The sequence below is a fragment of the Mustela lutreola genome, chromosome 3, assembly GCF_030435805.1.
Source record: "Mustela lutreola isolate mMusLut2 chromosome 3, mMusLut2.pri, whole genome shotgun sequence".
Lineage (NCBI taxonomy): Eukaryota > Metazoa > Chordata > Mammalia > Carnivora > Mustelidae > Mustela > Mustela lutreola.
In genome coordinates, this window is record NC_081292.1 from 35,734,620 (window position 1) to 35,758,085 (window position 23,466).

At 41.2% G+C, this 23,466-nt stretch overlaps 1 protein-coding gene across 4 annotated transcripts in view; it reads right to left on the minus strand.

Moving 5' to 3' along the window:
- The window catches only part of GRHL2 (grainyhead like transcription factor 2), a 161,966-nt gene that overhangs the window by 37,780 nt on the left and 100,720 nt on the right, over positions 1–23,466 (minus strand). For all 4 annotated transcript variants that reach the window (XM_059165898.1, XM_059165895.1, XM_059165897.1 and 1 more), the window contains exon 9: positions 3,672–3,830. In XM_059165898.1, coding sequence (XP_059021881.1) covers positions 3,672–3,830 — 159 coding nt within the window. The remainder of the gene's footprint in view (positions 1–3,671; positions 3,831–23,466) is intronic.

Sequence of the window (23,466 nt, forward strand, 5' to 3'; positions counted from 1 at the left end):
ATGACCTTCCATGAATTCCTTTACTTCCTTTGATTATCTGTGACCTAAACCTTCTAAAAGATCTTTCCACTCTTATCAAAGTACAAAAAAGTCTAGTTCTTCCAGAACAGTGTAATTTGCTACAAAGACCAGATTTATCATTTGAAAATAATTTCCTCTAACTAAATGCTCACTTTGGAGTGTTAGATTGAAAAAATACACCTCAAGATTTCCTGATTATATTGTGATCATTTTTGCCACCTCTTGAGAGATAATGGCTATCTTTGTTTTATTGGATACTTAAATAATTTCTCTTAAGTTTATTTTAAAAATGTGTCTATAACCAGTTGAAAGTTGGCCAAGGTACCAAGATGGTTTGCAGGAGTACCTTTAGCTTTTCATAATCTTCAATAGTCGTCACCTCCAAGATCTTTTCAAACAGAAATTAATAAAGGGAAAAAAACTATTATAAAAAAAGAACATTGCTTTATTTCTCAAGTTTTGTACAATACGTACTTACTATTTATAGTACTATAATTCTTGTTTTTCAGGAAAGATAATGGGAGTAATTAAATACAGCTATAAAGACACAGTCATAGGTATTAATATAGGTAGATATACAGACAGATCCCAATTTTTTTTTTTAAGGCAAAAACTTGTATTTCCATAGAGGTATCATAATATCAAAAAAAAAAATTAGAGAAGGTCTTTGATTCTCACAGGTGTGTTCATTATAAATCAAGCTGGAGAACTATAAATAGTGCAGAATTCCATCTGTTTAAGATTCCTGACTGTGACTGGAAAATGTATGATTTTAAAATGGAACAGCTCTTAGTTTTTTCACATTAGAGGAGAATTCAAAATAATTTGCGTTGACACACCCATCTGAAAAGTGGAAAAATTAAACTTTTTCTCTTTTTAATCTCCCAGGAGGAAGTTTTTCCTGGGTTTTGAAATTAGAGCTACAAATACGGCAAATCACAACACAAGATTTGGTATCCAGCTTATTAGAAGAATGTATTAACCTTAACTGCTAGTTAAGGTTAAGGTTAATACACCCTGCCTGAGATTTCTTCCTTATCCTTAATACCAGGATAAGTAAACTAAAACCAACCATTGGCACACTTGACATCACTAGTTTCTTAGAGTGTTAGTGCACAGGTGAACAACAAAGTTAACACTCTCAATTCATCTTGCGTTTTCCTTTTTTTTTTTTTTTTTGAGTTTTAGTATTTGTCATATCAACATTGTTGAAAAAAAATATTATAGGAGCATCCTTTAAAGCTTCTCTTTCCCACGATCAATCCCAGCTGCAATGTAAGGGTAAATGGACCGCACCCAGTCTCTATCACATCCTTCCCTCCCTTCCTCCTTCCCCCTAATCCCAGTCCTCACTTCCAAGAAAGAGATTCCTGGAGGTGGGATTCTACAATCTCCCTTAAAGTATTTGGAATAAAGTGAGGGAATTCAAATCATTTAAACGCTGTCCCATTTGTACTTAAGAAATCCCACATTGTACATCATTTGAAAATGCTTTTTTAAAGTTTAATATGCTGAATTGAAGATATTAACTGATTTTTGTATGTTTCCTTTTGTTTTTAAAGGACACCTTGGCTCTTGGTTGAGGTTTTGAATCATCAGTTGTCATTTTGGCTTCCATGTGTACAGCTGTTCATCCATTCAAGGAGTATGGGTTTGGAATCAGACCCATATTTGCATCCAGCTCCCCTACTTTTTTTGCTGTATGACTCTGGCAACTCACCTACTGTTTACTCATTTACACAACAACTGTGTCTACTGGCTTAACAGGCCCGCCTACTGGGGAGGCTACGCTGAGAATGCTGTTGAAAAGTCTGATGATAAAAGTCTGATGATAAAAAGTGGCTTTTTATTCTATTCTATTCTAGTCTAGTCTATTTTACTTAGATGGCCAAAGAATGTCTTTATAGTTTCATAGGTTAACAACTAGATAGTGATTATCCTGGGTTAATTTTCCCGAGTATGCAGTAGGCTGCTTAAATATACACATATTTATTTATGCATATAGTTTATACTGTTTTCCTGATTTATCATTTTAAGCATTTGTTTTGCTCCACTGTTTGTTTTCTCTCTCTCAAAGATTCCTAATAATGGATCTTCTTTACCTCTGTCTTCTATCTGTTATTTTCTTTTGTCTCTCATTTTTTATTCCTTTTGATTTTAAAAATTTTTCTCCTTTCAACTTGTATTCCTCTGAAGGCATTCCCTGGTTGGTATATTCATTCATTCTTGTTTTGCATCTAATGTAGTCTTTACTTCTGAAATATTTTAATCTTTTATTTCTGAATTCTCTCTTGAATTCTATCACAGCTATTTTCAAAACAGCTCATGAATTTTTCTATGTGATTTATATTGCTCTTCATGGTTTCTGTGATGTTCTTAATTTCATTTAGCTCATTCTGGAACACTCAGCTGTAGGTATCATCTGTTTCATGGGCAGGTACCCACTGTCCTCGAGGAAGTCAAGCAGATCTTAATCTCTTTTTTTCATGAGACACTGTATGGGATTCAACTGTTTTTCTTTTCTGATAGTTATTTTTAAGGGAAATGAGTGGAACAAGAGTTCTGCCGACTTCACGGCTCTCATGCTCTCTCTTCCAATGTGTTCACAAAGTGACCAAAAAAAAAAAAAAATAGTCTGTATTTCCTGAGATCTGTCTACTCTGTATCCTTTCTCCTTGTCCTTTTTATTTGGAACTTCTTTCCTTCGCCCCTTGTTTTGGAGGAGTGGAGGGAGTTCGATTCAAGTTGGATTCTACTCCCAGGAGCTTTTCCTCAGAGCAGAGTTTTGCCATAGAAAACTTTAATTTATAACTTTAAAGAAGAGAACTTTAATTTCTAACTTTCTGGAGGTCTTAGAGCCCCAAACACTTCCATGTTCCATCCCTTTGCCTCTACCAGCAATAGCAAACTGGAGTCTACAAATCCGTACTCTCCCACCCCGGCTTCACATGCTGTCCTCAGCTGGCACACTTCATTCTCTCGTGGGTACCATGGGGCAATCTTGTAGGCTTCCTGTTCTCTGGTTATCAAGTAGCACCACTGCTTTCCACCTCATGATGCTGATATCGCACAGGCCTCAAAACTCGTTGCTGTTTACTCCCATTCATATTTGGGATTTGTAAAAACCTCATGTCACATAAGCACAGGATTTTAAGATTTGCTATTCTAATTGCTCTATCTTCTTGTGTTGGGATTCAGAGAGATTAAAAAGCTGTATCTCCTCCTGAGTGCATGTTTACTAAAGAACTTATTTTATAGGTGCCATTTCTATTCCAAAAAGCTCTGGATGAGACCCCATAAAATAATAAAACCCATAAAATATTAAAGGTTATAATGATATGCTCTGGGACAGGTCTATACCCAGTAAAAACTATTAATCTGTTATTTCATTTATCTAAGTGAGTAGCACAGTGCAATATCAATCAGCCATTAAATCAGTAGTAAAATGATTGATTAAAAAAAAAAAAAAAAAGTACAGTCGACTGATGACTCCCTAGATATCTAATAGGAATTGAAGACGAAAGGTTACAACTCCCAGTGTGTTCGACAAGGTGATTAATTTGACACCACTATAAAGAGAAGGTGACAAGGAGGAAATGTCATTAAAAGTAACATCTAGTAACAAAGATACCTTTATGATCTTTACTCACTTTGTCGCAGAAGACCTTGATCTGGCAGTAAGCTCTATGAATGGGTTTATTGCTACGGTTATTATAACTGTATGTATCAATCTGAATCATCAAAGGAAGTCCTTTCACCCCTTTCTGGGAGGAGAAATCTGTACTCAGGCAATTCACAGTGATGAAAATCTGAGGGTGGGAAAAGAAATGAAAAAGTTCACATGTCACCATAAAAAAAGATCTAGTAGAAAATGCGTAAGTCTTAGACTTGGAGTCAAAATACTACACAATCATCTAAGGACAACTGAAAAATATCTGGATACTCGGAAACAACAGGTTGAGCCCATTAGACATGATATAATACATAATTTATCATTTAAATATATAAAAATTGTTTTCGCATTAAATCTTAATAGAAATAGACAATCCTCTCCTTCAAGTGTATCAGCAAAATCTTATTTATTCTTCAAACATGCATAAATCGGATATGTAATTACACTCTCTCTGCAACATATTAAAGCCGTCACTTCTAATTTTATCGCTTTCTCAAATCTCTGAGCTGTGGGGTTAAAACAAAAACCAGAAACAGAACTCGATAGCACTTTCCCTTGCACGCTACTTCACTGAAACAGGGATTTGTTCATATATCTGTTTTTCCTCCGTCACTAGTAACTTTGAGATTTGAGACCATTTCCTATGCTTCTGTCTTAGTAGCATCTACTATAGTGTGTGGCGGAGGGCACACATTCAATAAATATGTGATGAATCAAACAGTGAGTTTATCTGTACAAAACCCCCTAGAGATCGGAAGTCAAAGGCCTTAGGCTTTATTTTTTTACTTCTATTTTTTCAAGTTTATTTAATGTTTTTAGTAATCTCTACCCCCAATGTGGGCTTGAACTCATGACCCTGAGATCAAGAATCGCGTGCTTCTCCAAAGGAGCCAGCCAGGCGCCCCCAGAAAGCCCTAAGCTTTAGTTCCAGCTCTAACCTTAACTAGCTAAGGGGTCTCAGACAAGTCACTTATTGGCTTTGGTTTTCAATTTTCCCTTTAGATCATTTTAAAAATCCTTTCCTGAAGGGTATAATGTAAATACTAAAATACTTCTAGGTTACTGAAAAAGCAAAAGAAGAGCCAGGGAGGGTAAGACATAAAATAGGATGGAGGAAATGTTGTAAACTCACTGGTATCCTCATCTTAAAACAAGGGACATCAAGAGATATAACAGAAATAACATGGACAAAAAAAAAATGGTAGCTTCAATAAATTATTAAAGATTACAACACTGACCAAGAGAAGAACTAAAAATAATAATTTGTCATTAAATGTTGGGAGAAATAGAAGAGCATAAATGACTAACTTTATCCTCACTTTACACAGTGGGTTTATCATTTACAGTTGATTAACCATGGAATAAAGGAATGGGTTCAGCACCCATATTTACCTATATTTATGTGGTAAGTACATCAATAAATATACAGTGGAAAAACGACAGTCTCTTCAATAAATGGTGCTGGGAAAATTGGACAGCTACATGTAGAGGAATGAAATTCGAGCATTCTCTTACATCGTACACAAAGATAAATTCGAAATGGATAAAAGACTTCAATGTGAGGCAGGAATCTATCAAAATCCTAGAGGAGAACACAGGCAGTAGTGTCTTTGACATAGGCCATAGCAACTTCTTTCAAGATATGTCTCCAAAGGCAAAGGAAACAAAAGCAAAAATGAACTTTTGGGACTTCATCAAGATCAAAAGCTTCTAAACAACAAAGGAAACAGTCAACAAAACAGAGGCAGTCCACGGAATGGGAGAAGATATTCGCAAATGACACTACAGACAAAGGGCTGATATCCAAGATTTATAAAGAACTCCTCAAACTCAACACACACAAATCAGATAATCACGTCAAAAAATGGGCAGAAGACATGAACAGACACTTCTCCAAAGACATACAAATGCCTAACAGAGGCACGAAAAAATATTCATCATCATTAGCCTCAGGGAGATTCAAATCAAAACCACATTGAGATTCCACCTTACACCAGTTAGAATGGCCAAAATTAACAAGACAGTAAACAACAAGTGTTGGAGAGGATGTGGAGAAAGGGGAACCCTCTTACACCGTTGGTGGGAATGCAAGTTGGTGCAGCCACTTCAGAAAACAGTGTGGAGATTCCTTAAGAAATTAAAAATAGGCTACCATACGACCCTGCAATTGCAATACTGGGTATTTACCCCAAAGATACAGATGTAGTGAAAAGAAAGGCCATATGTACCCCAATGTTCATAGCAGCAATGGCCACAGTCGCCAAACTGTGGAAAGAGCCAGGATGACCTTCAATGATGAATGCATAAAGAAAGGATGAATACCCAACTTTTGTATCAACATGGATGGGACTGGAGGAGATTATGCTAAGTGAAATAAGCCAAGCAGAGAGTCAATTATCATTTGGTTTCACTTACTTATAAAGCATAAGCAATTACACGGAGGACACTGTGAGATAGAGAGAAGTGAGTTGGGGGAAATCGGAGGGGGAGACAAACAATGAGAGACTATGGACTCTGAGAAACAAACTGAGGGTTTGGGAGGAGAGGGAGGGTGGAGGGCTGGGTGAGCCTGGTGGTGGGTATTATGGAGGGCACGTATTGCAGGGTGCACTGGGTGTGGTGCCTAAACAATGAATGCTGGAACACTGAAAAGAAATAAAATAAAATAAAATGGAAAAAAAAGAATTAAAAAAAAAAAAAAAAAGAAGTGGTCTCTTGGAACACCCAAGCATTTTTTTTTTCATTTTTACGACATTTATTATTTTTGTTTAACATTTAACTTTAAAGCACACATTCTTAAATTGTACAGTTATGTATTCTAAAAACCGTTTCATCGATGCATTATATGACCTGGGTTTTATTTGGTCCCACTGAAATTTTCATTCACTTTCAAACCCTTGATCTTGTGTGTCACAGCAATATCAAAAAGAACAGCCCTGGAAAAGCAAAGACCCACTGGCATGAACTACATTTTAAAATCCTTTCAAATCTTTGATTTTACTACCAGGACTGATCTAACTGATGTAACTCATTTCAAGCTCTACTGCCTGTAGGCTTTTGGTAATTTATACAAGCAGATGTCTCATTTTTAGTGCTATAACTTATATAAAGATCATTTTTAATTTTGTTTTTGAACTCTTACTTGATAATGAGGGAACCTCAGTATAAAACACCACATCAATAATAAGGCTAAGATGAAAGGTCTTAGTGACACGCTAGTTAACACAGACTCTCTTTTCCAGCCATCATCTAAAAACAAGTGCCTGGAGATGATCTAACACTGGATAAATTCATTTCATTCATTCAGTGTTTCTATTCATTTGCTTATTCATTCATCCTATAAACATCAATACAAGCCCATCGGGGGTCAAACACATTACACACAGGGGACAGAAAAAAGCCAGACCCCTGCCTCACATAGTGGGCAGTCCAAGAGGAAGACAGATGAGTAACCCAGTTATAAGCACCACAGGGTGGTCAAGGCTCTCCACAGAGAGCTGTGTACAGAAGCAGTGAGGACACAGAACACAGCTGGAAGGCACGTATGAACCTGGAAGGCCTGTATGTGTGAAACAAAACGCTCGCAGACACTGGGATGAGACAGTGGACTCCACGAACGCTTGTGAATTATTTAGGAATGATAGGAAAAAACCAATGACTAAAAATGCAGACGTCAAGTTACTCAGGGTAGCTGAGTGATGGAGAGCACTAAGAACGAGTATGTCATGCCTGTTTCTCCTCCGGAACTTTCAGGGTAAAAGCAGACAGAGAATGCTCTCTGCTGCCTAGCTACAGAGAACTTTCATGCACAAGACAAGTATTTTTAAACACCTAATGTGTTCCTGAGATTGTGCTCAGTATCAGCTCGGATGCACTAGTTACGGTCCTGTAATCACAGACATCAAATCTACATGGGGAGAGAGAGGCAATATGACGGTGTTCTAAAGATTACAGTAACTTCATCAAATGCTGATCTATCTCACGGTCAAACAAACAAATAAAAGCAACTTTCCTGGGAACACTTGACTTCTTTTACTGTTACTGTTATTACTGACAATGGGGTTATCTTGGCCAGAATGTATGAAATGCAACTTTGTGTCAGCAAATCAGTGATTACTTCGGGGAGCTATGCAGTTGTCCATATCTTTGACCCTGTATTTCATAGAGAAATCTTCCTGTAGTGACTGTAATCCATGCAGACTGTTTTTTTTCCCCACTCCCTCAAAGCACCTGCCTAGCACCACAGAACCTGGAGGAGAACAGTGCAGACATATCTCCTAAGGTATCAGGATTCAGAGTCAGGTCAGTGAATTATCCATGCATCATGCACAGTGGACCACACTCAGACAGGCAGGATGCAATATTAACTGGGGCCTTTGTCAGCTCCAATCACAACTAAGAGAGCTGGGCTGATGGAATGCATATACTTACAAGGGCCACTTGAGTAGGACAGATCTACTGGTAACGAACTACGAGAAATGGGGCTAACTCTTGCAGGAGCTGGAACAGTCAGCCACCCAGTAGCAAGGATCTTTAGAGGTCAAATGAGCTACAACACGCTAGATCCTACCTGGACACACTTAAATCAGGGTCTTTTAATAGAGGAAGATTCTTAGTAAAAGGTCCAGTGGGCTCTCTGACTGATGGCATCCTGATTCTACAAAATGTAAGCAACATAAGAATCCTCCCTCGCTGCTACATTAGGTTGGCAGTTTCCAGAATTATCCTAACTGGCAGGGATTTTATAAAACGGTTGGCACTGCTCTCCTCTGGCCTGGCTGCCTGAACCAAGAGCGAAGCAGAGTTTCAGTGCCCGATGGTATCAATCAGAGTCTCGCTGTGCTGCACTCAAAACCTAAATGGTTGAACTTTAACTGCAGTTGGGGGGTAGAGGGGTCGGGAAGCTATGGAAGGGCATTAACTAAGCCTTGGCTTGAGAACTGATAAGCATTTATTTGTTTCATCTTGTAAACCCAACCATGTCCTAGTTCCATGCGCAGCAGGCAAATGTGAAAGCCAATTTCTTGGAAGTTTATCTACAAAGCACTGTTTGCAAATGTGTGTTATAGAAACTTAGGAAAAAGGTATGCTTTCCCCCACCAAATGCTCACCCAAATGTCAAGCACAGAAAATTTTTAACTCCAGCAGGAGCCCTGATTATGTAGAGAGCATATAAATGCCATGAACAATTGGGTCTGTCACCCAATAATTATGAATGTTACATATGTTCATATCATGTTTTCAAACTCTGTTATTAATTTTCCTATAATTATGACAGTACATAATTTATTCCTTAGAAAAATACTCATTAAATCAGGTGTATCTAGGCAGATAATAAATAGTATTTAAATTTTGTCATTGGTTCAGAAATTGATTCAGATAGTTTCTAAGTACACCAAGACCTTTCCAGAAACAGAGGCAGTCTCATGACAACTGATATTTCTTAATAAAATCTTTTTTTACATATGAACTGTAATTTCCATTTTGTAGTTCTTACATAAGACAAGTGACTTTGTCCAGGTTATAATAACTCTCAGTTGTGTACTATGCATGTAGTAAGATTTATTAAAATAAATACAGATCAGTGGGCTTTAACTTGATTATTAACTCCTAAGATTTTTCCCCAGAGCTTGCCTTTAACATAAACAGGTCTATCTTTGATATACAAAACGATTTGGGATTTTAAAAAATCACAATGTCCCTGACTTGATGGAAAACATTTATTTTTTTCCTCTTTAAACAACTGTATTTTGCATTTTCAAGTACCTTCTGATTAAAGACAAAGAAAGCTACATTTTTCCTTATTTTGAGACTCTAAAGAGCTCTTTTCCGAGAAACTGCACATGCATTAACCTCCAAATTACAGCGACATAAGCCTACACCCAGAAATCAGCATTTTCAGCCTAAAACACAAACAATATATAAATATATAAGTGTGCTCTTGCCAATTTCCCCACTCTGTTTTCCTCTTGGTTCTTAAAATTATTAAAGACCATATGGATGGCTTTCTTAAATACCAGCATTTTTATTCCATTTTATATGACGGTATTTTGGTGCAGATGCGATGTCAAATTGAGACAGAAAGACAGCCTAAAAGTAGACAATATGAACATGTGAAATCTCAGCCTTGGGAATTCATTCATAGCCTTCGTGCATTAATTATCAAATATTTATCAAGTATCTTCTGTTTGTGCCTGGCATTACACTACATGGTGGGACACAAGAATGATGAGACAGACTCCCTACCCTCAAAGAGCTTGCCGTTCTGCTGAGGAACTAAGAAGCTCTTAGATTTACTGACACCTCCATTTATAGAGCACTTTTAGGCAATGATTTAAAACCTGACGATATATTCCTTTATTTTCTCCTACAGATACTCTGGATATAGCTGTATATACATATATACACATTGGGTTTACTCACATCGTCTATCATAGTCTTCCGTATTTTGTTAGCCCTCAACATTTTCCATTTCGAGAACATGGCGAGCCTGTTCCCAGGCGAGAGTCTTGGCTATTTGTTGGGCCCGCTATCTCCAACACTGTCCCCACAGATTGCCGCACACATTGCCAGCTCCTTCTTCTCATTCAGATGCCTAGTCCAATGCCAACGTTTCAGAAATATTGGCTTTGACCCCCCCATCTAGAGTTGTCTTCCTCCTCCTCTTCCCACCTCAGCCCATGACCAGAAGCAAACTCTGTCACACTGCTCTTCTCCATTTTCTTCAAAGTACTTCACAGTGTTTGGATATATCTTATTGTTTATCTGTTTGGTGCTTAATTACCTGTCCGCTCTATGAGGCTGTGAGCTCCTAAGAGGACGTCCTTATCTGCCTCAAGGTCACTCTATTCCCAGTGCCAGTCCCATGATAGATACTCAACAAATAGTTGTCCAATGAATGAAGAGAGAATTAACTTCCTAAAGACACAGTTCCCTCTTTATCCATGCTCTCACCTTCATAAGGCAAATCTTCTAGGAGCCAGAACTGCCTTGAGTAGCTGAAGTCGTCAAAACAGCACAGCAGGGTTGGCTGCTCTGACCAGATTTATCCTCAAAATTTGTTTGTATATCAACACATGTAAATTGAGCACCAACTGTATATTCAGTGTGAATATATCTATGCATGTCCATGTGTATGTGCCGTGGAGGATACTATTTACAGAAGCTCCGGGAGGCAGAAGTGATGTACAGTATGGCCCTATCCTCAAGGGAGAGGAGGGACATAATGGTTTTCGCTACTGTGGAATGTGTATCATTAGATACTAAACTGACAATCCCGGACCATACATGCTGTGAGATTTGATGAAAAACTGAGAAAGCAGCAAGTCAGCCCGAGAAGTTTTGATGCAGGGGTCTTGAGCTAGAAGAGATGTGGATGCTGACTCTGAAAAGAGTGAAAAGACCAGCCTAATGGGAGAGGAGGATCTGTGTTGAAGAGGTTAAGAAGGAGCCCAAAGGAAGGGGTTGGTGAGGGAAGTGGCCAACCAAGATATTCATCATTGTAATCAAGTAATGAACACCTGAGGAGGCCAAGGGGGCATTATCAGGATAGAACTCTGGCTACAGTATCCAACATCCAAGTTAGAAAGAGGACAAGAAGAGCGACGCTGAGCAAAGGCCCACCAGGTTCAGAAGTGAAGAGGATTCACACCCCTCTGAGAGGCCAGCCTGACAGAGAGAAAGGTAGGAAGCCAGATTGCTGAGGGAGACGGGACTTGAAGACAGAGAGAAGGCATCTCAGCTGGGAAGTCTGATAGAGGAAGGAGGGAGGACCAGGAACAGGGTACCAGAAAGCAGGGGCAAACCCAGGTGTTCTTTCAAGATGGAGGAGGTGTTCACATGGGAGGAGAGCGGGAACGGAAGAGGCTGCCGAAGGGGAGTGTGGGACTTAGAGCCCTGGAGCAAGGATCAAGTAGGAGGACTCAAAAGTGAAGTTCTGTACGAAAAAAGACAGAACTTTCTCTGAAACTGGAAGCCAAGTGAGAGGAAAGCACAGCAAAAACAAACAAAAAACCTAGAAACTCAAAATTAGGTAGTTGGTGCAGATTCCAGCAGTGGGCCCTTGGACTAATTATTTGACCTTTCAGACTAATTTTTTTTTTTTTTTAAGATTTTATTTATTTATTTGACAGACAGAGATCACAAGTAGGCAGAGAGGCAGGCAGAGGCGGGGCAGGGGGAGGTGGGGTGGAGCAGGCTCCCTGCTGAGCAGAGAGCTCGATGTGGGGCTCAATCCCAGGACCCTGGAATCATGACCTGAGCCAAAGGCAGAGGTTTTAACCCACTGAGCCACCCAGGCACCCCTCGGACTCATTTTTAAACAGGTACAACAACCATCACCTTGGTAGTGCGACACTTAAAATGTTTTAAGATGATGTTTTAAGAGATGATGTTTTAAAATGTAAAGTGCTACGAAAATCTAAGGGAGCTCATGGTCATTACCATGGCGTCCACCTTCACCGGTATCTGCTCTTCCAACTGCTCCCACCCTCCGACCCTGGCCCTTCCTCACCCCCAAGGCACAGCCACAAGGCCCCACCCATTTTGTCTCCCCAACTGCTCCTGCAAGGCTGCTTCTTTGTGGGTCCCCAGATCCGCAGTGTAAGACCCCCTTCCTCTCTGGGTTCTCTCCCAAGGCACTCTGTGATACTATTGCCAAATGAGGCAAAGGCAGGTTAGTTATGACTCGCATTAATTTGAGCAAAAAGATATTTAATTGAGGTGAACTGATTTGAAAATCTATCTCTGCACCACACTTTTAGAGGGCTGAGTCATAGGCTCTGACAGGGAGGGGGAAAGCGAGAAATCTCTCCGGCAGAACCTTTACTGCTCTTCAGATCACAGGACTCTGCCATTCTGCTCTGTCACCTGGACATAGCTTGTGAAACAGCACCTCAGGAAAAGGACAAGTTTGGACCTTGCCCAACAGTGGGTTGGGCTGTTTCATAAATACTGGGCTCCGGCTCACAAGAAGAATGGAAGCATAGACTGAGTCACTCACTCAACTTGCTGATCATTTGTTGCTATTTTGATCCTTTCTGGTTCATGTTTAATACTCAAAACTTGTAATGAGTTTGTAATACTATAGCACAGAAGAATTAAACTGTAAAAACGCCCCTCCACCCTGCATAGCTCCCTCCACAATCAACAACCAAGGATTCTTTTTTTATTTTTTTAAAGATTTTATTTATTTATTTGACAGAGAGAGAGAGATCACAAGTAGGCAGAGAGGCAGGCAGAGAGAGGGGGTGGGAAACGGGTTCCCCACGGAGCAGAGAGCCCGATTTGGAACTCGATCCCAGGACCCTGAGATCGTGACCTGAGCCAAAGGCAGAGGTTTAACCCAATGAGCCACCCAGGTGCCCCCAACAAGCAAGGATCTTGAGGATCCTTCACAATTTCTTGTGTATCCTTCTAGAAACATGCTATGTAATACCTATCATTATTCTTTTTTATACAAATGGTACCACAGTAAACATGCAGTTCTGCATCTCACTTTACTAAATACATTTTGAAGAGAGTTTTTTTCTTTTTTAAAAGAGCCATGAGGGGCATGTCTCATGGCTTCTGAGTGGCTCAGTCAGTTAAGCGGCTGCCTTTAGCTCAGGTCATGATCCAGGGTCCTGGGATCGAGCCCCAAGTCGGGCTCCCTGCTCGGGAAAGAGTGCCTCCTACACTGCCTACTTGTGTGCTCTCTCTCCCTGTCAAATAAATAAATAAAATATTCAAAAAAATTTTAAAAATTAAAAAAAAAAAAAAAGAGCCAGGGAATATGGAATAATGATTTCTCTAACACTGAGCTGTTCCAGTCTGTTTATCTTATGACACAACACATGTCTTTCAACATGCATTTCATACACAGGTGCATATATATAAATTATTGGCAGTATACAGGCCATGTCACTGACCTGTGACTTTTGTTCCTCACTATTTTAACTAAAACTGCTTGCTTCAAGGTCAGCCTTCTCTATAGCAAATTTATAAGGAGGGGTTCTCAAATTTGTTAGAATATGGATTATATTTTATATATGGTCTTGTTAAAATATGGGTTATAGGGCCCTATCACCACAGTTTCCTGTTTAGTAGGTCTGAGGTAAAGAAAGAAAGAGCCAAGTATTTGCATTTCTAACTCCTTCCCCAGATGACGCATGAGAACCAGGCTCTCAGAAACCACTGCCTACAGCACTGACTTCACTGGCACTTCTTCCTTCTCTCTCCACCTCCCCACCCCTTCCTTCCTCCGCACTCTTTCTACTGACCATGCCTTCCTTGCCTGGTCCCTCTTCCATAGCCGCTCAATGGGATGAGTCTAAAGTCCCATCCTTGATCCTCTCTTGCCAACAGCCCAATTCTCTGTATGTCAATCTCCTCCTTTCTCTTAACTTTCATTCTCCCTTCTTTACAAACAACTCTGACCTTCTCTCCTGTGCTCCACAATCCCCTGCCCTTCCAGGGCTTCCCACTCTGCATCTCCCGGCCTCCTGTTTGGCCACCTGGCCTGCTCTTCTTTCCAACTTCTCCATGCTTGAATTACAGCTGACCTTAAGACACAGCTCATAAGCCAAATTCTCCCCCATGTTTACCTTGATCCTACGGAAAGGAGATCTCTAAGTGCTGGAGTATTTAGAAGTGAAGAGTGAGTGTGTGTGTGTGTGTGTGTGTGTGTGCATGTGCACGTGTGCATGTGTGTGTAAAAGAAAAGATAAAGGAAATCTGGCAGATTATTGACAATGAGTCAATCTCAGTGAAGGGTGTATGGCATCAAGTGTATTATTTTTTCAACTTTTCATTTTTGACTTTTTAAAGTAAGAAGTTGGGAACATCTTAAAATAAAAAACAGAGTTTCTTCCCTTTCCAGAACTTTCCTGGCACATTAACTCTATTTTCAGTAGAGTCTTTGTCACTCCTCCCCTCATGTTACATTACTTACAGCTGTGTCTTACATTTACAGCTGTGTCTTACATTTGAGGCTGTGTCTTACTTCTCAACCTGGCCAATATGTTCTCTGAGAGCAGACACTGTGCCTGGCTTAGCGGTCCACGAATGTCCGTTGCCTGGACTAGCACACGACATGCAGCAGGCAAGCTGCTTCGAAGGAATGACGGCCCCTTTGTCAGAGATAATGCAGAATATACTACTGCGAGGTCCTCCCATACAAAAAGGCAGTATTGAAAGAGCACATGCTTTAGACAGTCAAGATGAGAGTTCTGCCTCTGCCTTGCATTTGCTGTGCAACTGTAGTTAAGCTAGCTAACCTCTCTGGGCTTCAAATTCTTCATTATTTAAATGAAAAATGATATCCACTTAAAATACGAATACTGCATGATGCATACAAAGCAGCTGGCAGAATAACCACTGAACATTAACTACAGTGCACATGTGTGCGCGCACACACACACACACACACACACACAAAGTCAGCCTATGAAGTCCAAATCTGAAACTTACTTCCTTGAGCACATACAACAGTTCATGCATGGAAGTTACAGAGCCCTAACCAGAATTCAGTCCAGAAACCAAGACTACGCCACATCCTAACAAAAGATCAGGCTCTTTCGATCTTCGGTGAGATCCCTTCCCCAGATTATTCCTTCTATATGGGAATTAACTCCAGCTTTATAGCTTCTCCTGCCATCCATTACCTTATAAAACTGGAACAAAGGCATGGCTTTGTTTAAGTTCAATACCAAAGACTCCAGCAAATGTTTACCTTTCCCTTCTAAAACTTCCTTCACCCACACCACGCCCCAGCAAACACATAAAAAGGCCATTTGCCCTGCTTCGCAGTGTGTATCTTGACCTTGCAAGATACCTCCCAGGAGCCTCCCCCAAACCTTGCTTTACTTTCGAGACCACGAAAGATGCCTTATAATATTCTCTAATCTTCCATTAGACGACTTGCTTAAAATTGGGTCCTACTTAGACAAAAAACTGGGATGTAACTTTTTCTTAATCAGTCTATCTATCAAACTGATTTCATCCCAGACTGTCTTATAAGCAGAAAGAGAGCTCCCAGACTGCTGGTAGGGGGTTAGGGACACGAACTAGGTCACGAACCGATAGGACATCAGGAGTATGGTCTTCTCTGCCCACTCCTTTGGTTTCTTTTTTCATCCTGAAAATCAGTATTTACATATCTTGTCTTCTCATTGGTGTCCAGCACTGGAATTTGGCAGAAAGAGAACAAAGTCCCCCTGGACTCAGAAACATCCCCCTGGAAAGCAAGATTTGTCAAGACTATTAAGACTGTAATTTTCTAAATGTCGTGAGGTGGTCCAATAAAAACGGATTAAATATTTTACACTAAATGAAAGTATTAGAAGGGAGACAGAAGGAAGGAGGGAGAGATACAATAGAATTGGGACCATTTAATGGAGTCCTACGATCTGGTGAATTTCAAGCCAATCTTTCAATTAGCATAACCTTATTTTCCACAAAAAGAGACTGAACAATTTGCAATGTACAAGATGGTTAGAACACTTACAATTTCTCCAACTTGCTACTTTCACATAGGCTGTGATCAAAGCACTGGTGTTTCTACCAGGCTATCTTTCAAGCTACTAAAATTGAGATGATGAATACAGAAAGGCTGTTGTCCCCACCCATTAGCAGCCAATGGAACAAAGAACTAGGCTTCACTTGCTGACCACTAGTTGTAGCCTGAGAAGACAGAAAAGAAAGGGTTGACCCATCCGGAGAGAAAAGGAAGAACTCTGGGCTTCATATGGACAAGGTCACCCTACACGACAGCCCTATTTATGTTTCACAATATGAAGGAATGTGTGACACAGGCCACATCAAATGTCCTTAAGTCCAGGGCAGCTGCAGGGCCATGCTGGGACTTTAAAGGGACTTCATTTTCTTCTTTAAGGATGGATTTACAAATACAGGAGGTAGCTTTTTACTCCCAACCTCCACTTGGATTTTCTGGCTCACTCAGCTGACTCATCTCACAGCACATCCATATTTCCATCACTCAGACTGGCTCTCAGTTCTCATGTGATATCCCTTTGGGAAGAGCAAAATCAGACACAAAAGCAATAAATAAAAGGCATGAAAATTAAGAGAACTAGGATCCAGAACAAATAACAACATGCATCCCCTTACCTTGAATTTCCTCGCAATTTCAAAAGTTACACGGAAATCCCTTCCGTAATTCCAGTTCATTTAAAGCATCCAAAGGGACCCAAAGTTAGAGGAATATATCTCTAAAATGAATATTGCTTACATGTAAATATTTGCTACGAGTTTATAGAAATGTGGGCTTTCACTTACTGGGTTTCTTACATTGCAGACATAAAGCTAATAGCCAATGTGTCCCTTCTGCAACCTTTATTTTCTCTAATAATAATTACCATTCTTGCTTTGAATTTTTTTATGTTGTGCTTCCTGCATGGTATTGCGAAAAAAAGAAAAGAATAATCTTCATGGTTCACGATCGGGTCATAACACATAACAAAAGATAAAGCGTAAAAGAAAAGCGTACAAAAATAATGTAAATGAGTATGAAACTGAAATTCAGGACACCGGAGAAAGGAGCTACAGAATAGTGAGGAACATGGAGTAGTACCTTACAAAGCATGAACTGATCTTTAATTAATACAAAGTGAGGTAGTAATTATGCAAATGAGATCACTAATGTTAGGTTAATACACACCCACCCACACACAGTTGAACAGTCCTCAGTGCCATAGTCATTCTAATCAATAATACGTACGGTATCAATAATGTACACCAGGGCAACCAAGGACAGGGAAAAACCTGTGTGCTAGAAGTACTGGACCAGTGAGACCATCTTCACTGGTCGGCAGTAAAGAAAAGAAACAGAGAGTGACAAAAGCAGGGTGACTTGATTGAGCTACTTTGCTCAGGGAGACGGGGCTAATCCTTTGTTTTCTTTTTTTATGGACCTGTACTCCATAAGTTTCTTTGAGAAGGAAAATCATAGTATGCTTTGGTCTAAAAAAAAAAAAAAAAAAAAATGCAGATTTCTCTCTCTTGGGATGATTAAGAGCCTGGACTGTGAACTCTGAGGGACATATATTTTTTTTTAAAAGTCCACCTTGTCCACATGCCTAATCTTGCAATGCCTGCTATGTAGAAAGTCAGTATTTAGTGGAATCAGAACTTGAGGTAACAGGAAAATGATCCCTGATGTCTCATAGCCTCTCTGCTCCCCACCTCACCCAGACCAAGTCTCAACCCTGCCCTCCAACCAACTTTGTTAACATGGATAAAAACATATGCCTTATCTGTGTCCTTACCTTTTCTAAAACTGCAACAAACTCCTGTCTAAGAGTTCCTCCCTGAACCCGTAAAGGCAGGGAGGACATTCACTGCTGATACAGCAGAGCAGAAGGCTAGACTAGCCAATCACCCAAAAGCAGCTCAGCGTAGAGAGGGGAGGGAGGCATGGGGCAGGCGGGCGTCGCTCTGGAGGGTAATCACTGCTTTTGCAAAGAGAGATGACAGGCAGCAAAGAGGAACCCAGGAGAGACAGAATTTTGTATTATTACATTATTATAGATTCTTTTAAAAATCAGAAACGGGAGATAGGGTAGTAGTGGGTGCATCTGACTGCTTGATTATTTAGCATTGCCGGCCATCCCAAGGGAGGAAGAACATTTTTATTGGATCATGATCATTCCAAAGGCTTGGATGCAGAGGGATTAAAAGAGGCTTCATGGGAAGAAGCTTCCTTCACCTTAGTTTACAAACCCTAAGAAGGGTAAAGAGAGAAATGGGGGAGGAGGGAGCTGCTACGGTGTTCCAGAGAAAAGACACAAAAAGGAAACTTGTTCCTCAAAGCACTAAGTAGCATCTTAATGCTCAAGTAATTGTCTGTGGTCACATGAGAGAGGCCTTTGTGGCACATCGAGTTTGGTTTAATCTTGAAATCACGGTGAAAAGAGAAAATGGCACAGGACAAAAATAAGGGGCCCGGTTTCAAGAGTCTCCTTAGAAACCTGGGAGAAAGGGAAGTCTGTAATTAGGGTTTGTACACTCCTGCTCTGGGGGTGATGTCATCACCCAGAGAAGGGCAGTGTTCCGTGCCAGGAATCTGAGCTCACCACTCTTCCATAATTCAATAGGGTCTTGCATGGGAATTCCTCATCCTGGGGATTAGTGAGCAACAAATCTACTTTGTAGATACCAATGTTTGGCTAAGGGGAAAAAAAATGAATTGAAATGACCTTGTAAACGGGAGTCCCGTGAAAGAATGTATGCAGCACTGTGATCTTCTCATTAGAATCACATGGACTGAACCTTAATACTCTGTCAGCCCTTCCTCATTCCCCTTTCTGCTATCTGCCCTCGAGGAAACCGAAGCTCAGGAAGAGAAAGTTCCAAAGCCACTCTTCCAGGGCCACGACAGGTCCCCGACTGCCTGAACTGCATTTCAGGGCAGTTCTGTATCACCCTGTCCTCCCTTCCCCATCCATTCCCAGTCTGTGACAGTGCGGACACGGAGACCCTCACCCAACCAGGTATCAACTGAGTCGTTCCTCAGGACCCAGGGACACCAGTTCAGGTTACATGAGCTTCCAGACTGCACAGACCCGGAGGGGAAAACAAGGTCCGGTTGAAGACTATCTCTGCTGCTTGTGTCACTGCGCAGAGGGACACTGTGGCACAACCAGCAAAACCGGTTCTGAGTATAAGAACACTGATCATTCTGCCAGAACCAGGCTGCGATGGAGACTGAGAACCTGGACTTAATTCTCGGACTTCATTTTAACTAACAGTATTAACACCTTCCCTAGCCCAACTTTTGCCCATAGATAAATTAAACAATTAGAATTTCACAACCTTTCCTTTCTTCTATTCATGCTAAAGGAGAGTAGAAATAAAATGTAAGGTGGCAACAAAGGAAAGAAGTAGGAACCATGCCTTAGAAAAAGCCATAAACCTTTATCATCAGGTCTTAATTATACATGTGTGTTAAGACTACCAAATACCAGACTGTTTTATTTAAATGAATGTTCCAAAACTTAAATCTCCAAATAAAAGCTATCCTTTAACATAGCTACTACCATAGGAAAACATATGGTTTTCTCAGATGCTGCTGTGACTCAAAGTACATTTCTAGTGTTTCTTCTGACACTGCTGTCATTAAAGCCGGTCTTGTGTGAGAGAAATCTCATTTTTATCCATGGAGTGGTGTTATCCAACTTGTTGATATGTATTTATACTTGTACCCAAGTGATTTCTGATGTTTTCCTTTTAAACATCTTCAAAGATCAAGATTTACCACCATCAGGGAGCCTGGGTGGCTCAGTTGGTTAAGTGACTGCCTTCGGCTCAGGTCATGATCCTGGAATCCCAGGATTGAGTCCCGCATCCAGCTCCCTGCTCAACAGGGAGTCTGCTTCTCCTGCTGACCTTTCTCCATTCATGCTCTCTCTCTCTCATTCTCTCTCTCTCTCTCTCAAAAAAAATAAATAAAATCTTAAAAGAAAGAGCAGAAGAAAAAAATATTTACCTCCACCGCGGGCATTCAACAGGCCACAGCAACTCTCTCAACAGTGCCAACTCTGGCCTGCTGCCAAAAGCCTGGCCTGAGGAACCAGAGAATGCTGGAGGGGCTCCTGGCCTACTCCTCTCTGACATACCGTATCACCCTCCATTGGGTCACTACTTTCCCCAACTCTGACAACCAGTGAAGATGTAAACTGCACATTCAGTTTTCAAGGGGGTGTGGTTGAGGCATTAAAAACTCAGATGTCCTTGAGGCCCAGGTAAGGAAAGCTCCAGAATGGGAAAAACTAAAAAAAAAGTATTAAAAAGAACAGCTACTACCTCACAAGAGCCACTCGGTAGCCTTGCAAACACTTGGGCTCATGGATGCCAGCATCTTTCATTATCCATAAGAATCTGAAAGTCTAGATAAAAAACCCTAATCCCCTGATTATTGGGCAAAAAATTTTAAAATTGAAATATAAACATAAATACATGATACACACACATGCACGCACACACGCATTCTTTGGGCCACGTGAAAGCTGTGTTCTCTGGCCATGTAAACCAAAATAACATGGGACACTGAATGGAGCCCCAGCCTCAAAGCCCACAGAAGATTTCTCTGTGGATGTTACAAATAGGAACTTGAAGAGAAATATAACAGCTCCTGAGAAGTCCATGTTATGAAAATCACAACTCTTCTGTGGGAGGGAAGCTTTTACCTCTTGCTTTGTTGAAACTGTTTCCTCAACAACCACACAACTTTGGTTTTTGCAATCTGCTTATTTTATTATTTTTTTAAAAGATTTATTTATTTATTTATTTAACAGAGAGAGAGATGACAAGCAAGCAGAGAGGCAGGCAGAGAGAGAGAGAGGAGGAAGCAGGCTCCCGGCTGAGCAGAGAGCCGGATGTGGGCCTCGATCCCAAGACCCTGAGATCATGATCTGAGCCGAAGGCGCCCACTGAGCCACCCAGGAGCCCCGCAATCTGCTTATTTTAAAAACAATAATATTTTATGTTATTTTTTTAAAAAAATTATTCACTCATTTTGAGAGAGAGAGAGAGAGAGAGAGTGTGTGCGTGTGTGTGTGTGCGCGCGCGCGCACGCACACATGCGTGCTAGCAGGGGGAGGGGCAGATGAAAAGAATCTCAAGAAGACGCCCCAACCAAGCATAAAGCCTGCCATGGGGCTCAATCTCACAACCCTGAGATCATGACCTGAGCAGAAATCAAGAGTCGGTCACTTACCCAACTGGGCCACCGTGGTACCTCAGAATCAATAATATTTTAAAGAAATACCTTAGGGTCTACAGGTTGAACAAAAAAAAATTCTTGCCTCCTTAATGAAGTGAATTTGACTTTTAAATGTTTTGTTTTTCTTTTTAAAAAAGTCCTTCCAGTAGTCTGGGGGAAATTATTATTTTTTTATTACTTATTGATAAACCCAGACTGCATACAACTGCAACAACCAAGTAAAGGTCGCTAAAAATATATATTAAGCAAACAAATTTTGCCCCAATAAGCAATATAAAGTATTCCCCACTGCCGTTTGTCAAAGTCTATATGGGCTTAAACTTGTCAGCCTGGAACAACACATGGGCACAACTACACATAAGGAAAGAAGACAAGTGAGCTTCTATCTGTGGGAAATGAGCACTATTGCCTAAACTGGGGGTTTTGTTTGTTTGTTTTAAGATTTTACTTATTTATTTGACAGACAGAGATCATAAAGTAGGCAGACAGGCAGTCAGAGAGAGAAGGAGGAAGCAGGATCCCCGCTGAGCAGAGAGCCTGATGCGGGTCTCGATCCCAGGACCTGGGATCATGACCCAAGCCGAAGGCAGAGGCTTAACCCACTGAGCCACCCAGGCGCCCCATTGTCTGAACTGGTTTAAAAGAAAGGTCTGTTCAACCCCAGCGTGACTACCTTGCGGGTTCACCACACTATGGGCTTCCATCATTTCAGCTGTCCCTTCTGGCGAGGCATTTTCTGTGAAAGGCCTCCATGGACACATTCGCTCCCAGGCACTCATTGTCACAGACAACCTGATGATCCAAACTGGGGCTCTGACGGCAGCTCTCCTTTATGGCCTGCTTTACAGTGACAAGACACTTCCAACGACAGGAGCCCACCTGAGCCCTGTGCTCCCCGCAGTGCGGTGGGCCTGTGTCTGGCCCCTCACGCGGCTGGAGGGTTACTGGATGCCCTGTCCTTCCTCCCCACGCACCAGATCTTCACCCATCGTAACCTCAGCACAATGTATGGTGCAGCCAAGACAACTGATCAGTGTTGTACTTGTATGTGGGAGGGAACTGAAGCCCAGGGAGGTCAGATGGTTAACTAAGGACTCCAGCCCCCGCCCCACGGTGCCATGGCCCAGACAGCCTTTCGTTATCTAGCCCAGTCATCTAGCCTCTGACAGAGTGGGGGCATGAAAAGGGAGCACAAGGTTTGCCCAAGGAACCGTAAATGGAGGCGGAGTGCAGAGACCAACTTCCCCTACAGTTCTGTGTGGGATCTGACCTCCTAACCATTTCAAGGCCTGCTTCCTTCCTTGCACGCACTGAGCCACTGGAACATTCTCTAGGCTGTTCTGGCACTCTATTGCCACTTACCCATTTGGGTCACCTTTCTTGGGCCTAAAGCCAATTTTGCTCACATTGTTTCATACCTGAGTGAAATGAGACACTGCGCAATTCTTCTTCTTCCATAACTCGTGCCCACAAACTCCCATCCACTTTCCTTTCTCACCTAGCCTTACCCCTGCTGGCAGACAATGAAGCATTGAAGGGAACTGTTTATATTGACCTTTTCATTAGTTTGAAGACAGAGTCTGCTAACACCCTCCTTCATGGTACATAACTGAGGCAGAAAATAAGCTTAGGTTTCTGGAACCTTCTCTTAAGTGAAAAACAAAGATCAAAGGTCAGAAGCTCAAGAACACAGAGGACGGAGTATACGGAGAAAGTCAGTAGCTTTCATAAAATCAGAGAGAGACGTGTCTGGAAAGCAAATCCGAGTATCAGCAAGTCTTACTTTTTTTACCCAAATCAGTGTGGTAGTGGACATCTGTCCTCAGCGTACAACTAGCCAGAGATTTTACCACCACCCTTTCTAACCATACTGGCACCAGAGAAAAATGGGAAAAGCTAAAGCAGTCAGCATGGAAGACTTGGTTCAAGGTCATGGTGGTAGCTATACTGCAGGGAGTGCAGATCAGAGGCCTTTCTGTACCTCTCCGTCAACCACGGTATGCCTGGAGGGACTCATGGGGCCAGAGGCCTGCCCAATCACTTACTTATGGAG